The 1,568-nt window shown below is 37.1% G+C and overlaps 1 protein-coding gene across 1 annotated transcript; it reads left to right on the forward strand.

Annotated features, from left to right (window-relative positions):
- Positions 1-786: 786 nt before the first annotated feature.
- On the forward strand, positions 787-1,560 carry LOC104274575 (the record flags this gene model as incomplete). Its single annotated transcript, XM_009870246.1, has 1 exon — positions 787-1,560. A coding segment is annotated over exon 1 (774 nt), but the record flags the coding sequence as incomplete, so codon positions are not given.
- Positions 1,561-1,568: the final 8 nt, after the last annotated feature.

The following is a 1,568-nucleotide window of genomic DNA, read 5'->3' on the forward strand; positions in this document are numbered from 1 at the left end:
GGTAATTTGCTCTTTTCCTCTGTTTCTAGAACCTGCTGTTGTTTCAGATCTTTCCCATAGTTCTTCATCAGAATCTTTATTTACTTATTTTAATTAGGCTGGTAGTATGTTAAAAAAAGATTGTCCAAGAAATATAGATATATAGTACATTTTTCTAGTTCTTTAAGTATGTGTATGAACTGTGGATCTATCAACATGCAGAATTAATTTCCAGAAAGAAACTTAGGTAGCCTTAAAAAAATAATTTAAAAAAAAATCACCTGAGTGTCTAGGTTTAGTTTGCTTCAGCAACTCTGCACTCAAGTTTGTAATTAAGTTCTTGGGAGGCAACTGTATGCTTTGCTCAAGAGAGGCCAAACTTGTTTTTCTGGCAGGTGTGGCTGCTGATACTGACATTAAAGAAACTATCTAAAATAAAATGCGTTGACAAGCATCTTGGGTATCGTGCCAACTTTTTTTCCTCAGTGTTGTTCTGTATTGAACAATTCTTGCAATTTAACTTAAAAATGTTTAAGTTTTCATCTGGCACTCAGAGTGTCACATACAATATCATCCATCCAATTAAAGCCGTGTTCCATGATAGACTTTTCATAAAAGCACAGTAGCTGGTCTCTGATTAGGTCAGTGCACAGTCATAAGAGATTTGACCCCATTCCTGTTTGTGAAATTCTTGAGCAATGAACATGAATCAATATTATCTCATGCTACATATTTTCTTCTCTGCAGATGCGGCAGCATAAAGTGCAAAGACAAAGAAATTTGCATCCACATTTAGATACATTCAAAATGGTCTGTTGTGGGAAAAAATCTTACTTTGCTGCTATTGTGTGCATTGTTACTCTAACGTCAGTGGCCACACTTTCTTATCTTAGACTACAGAGACTTTCTCACCTGCCAAAAATAATCCAAGAAAGTAGCAGGTGTAGAGGGAAAATTGCTAATAGCACAATAACACCATTAAAAGATAACAGGACTTTTATTATATCCCCGTACTTTGATGGCAGAGAAAACAAAGTCACTCGTGTGATTGGGATTGTTCACCATGAAGATGTAAAACAACTATACTGCTGGTTCTGCTGTCAGCCTGATGAGAAGATCTATGTAGCAAAAGCGAGAATTGACGTTCATTCAGACAGATTTGGATTCCCCTATGGTGCTGCAGATATAGTTTGTTTGGAACCGGAAAACTGCGATCCAACATACGTATCGATTCATCAGTCTCCCCAGGGAAATATCGACCAGCTGCCAAGATTTGAAATTAAAAACCGCAAGGCTGAGACATCTTCTATTGACTTCACTGTATGCATCTCTGCCATGTTTGGAAATTACAACAATGTCTTGCAGTTTATACAGAGTATGGAAATGTACAAGATTCTTGGGGTACAGAAAGTGGTGATCTATAAGAATAACTGCAGCCATCTGATGGAGAAAGTCTTGAAGTTTTATATGGAAGAAGGAACTGTAGAGGTAATTCCCTGGCCAATAAACTCACACCTCAAGGTTTCTTCTAAATGGCAATTTATGCAAGATGGGACACACATTGGCTACTATGGACAAATCACAGCTTT

This window comes from Apaloderma vittatum, unplaced genomic scaffold (assembly GCF_000703405.1).
Source record: "Apaloderma vittatum isolate BGI_N311 unplaced genomic scaffold, ASM70340v1 scaffold45035, whole genome shotgun sequence".
Lineage (NCBI taxonomy): Eukaryota > Metazoa > Chordata > Aves > Trogoniformes > Trogonidae > Apaloderma > Apaloderma vittatum.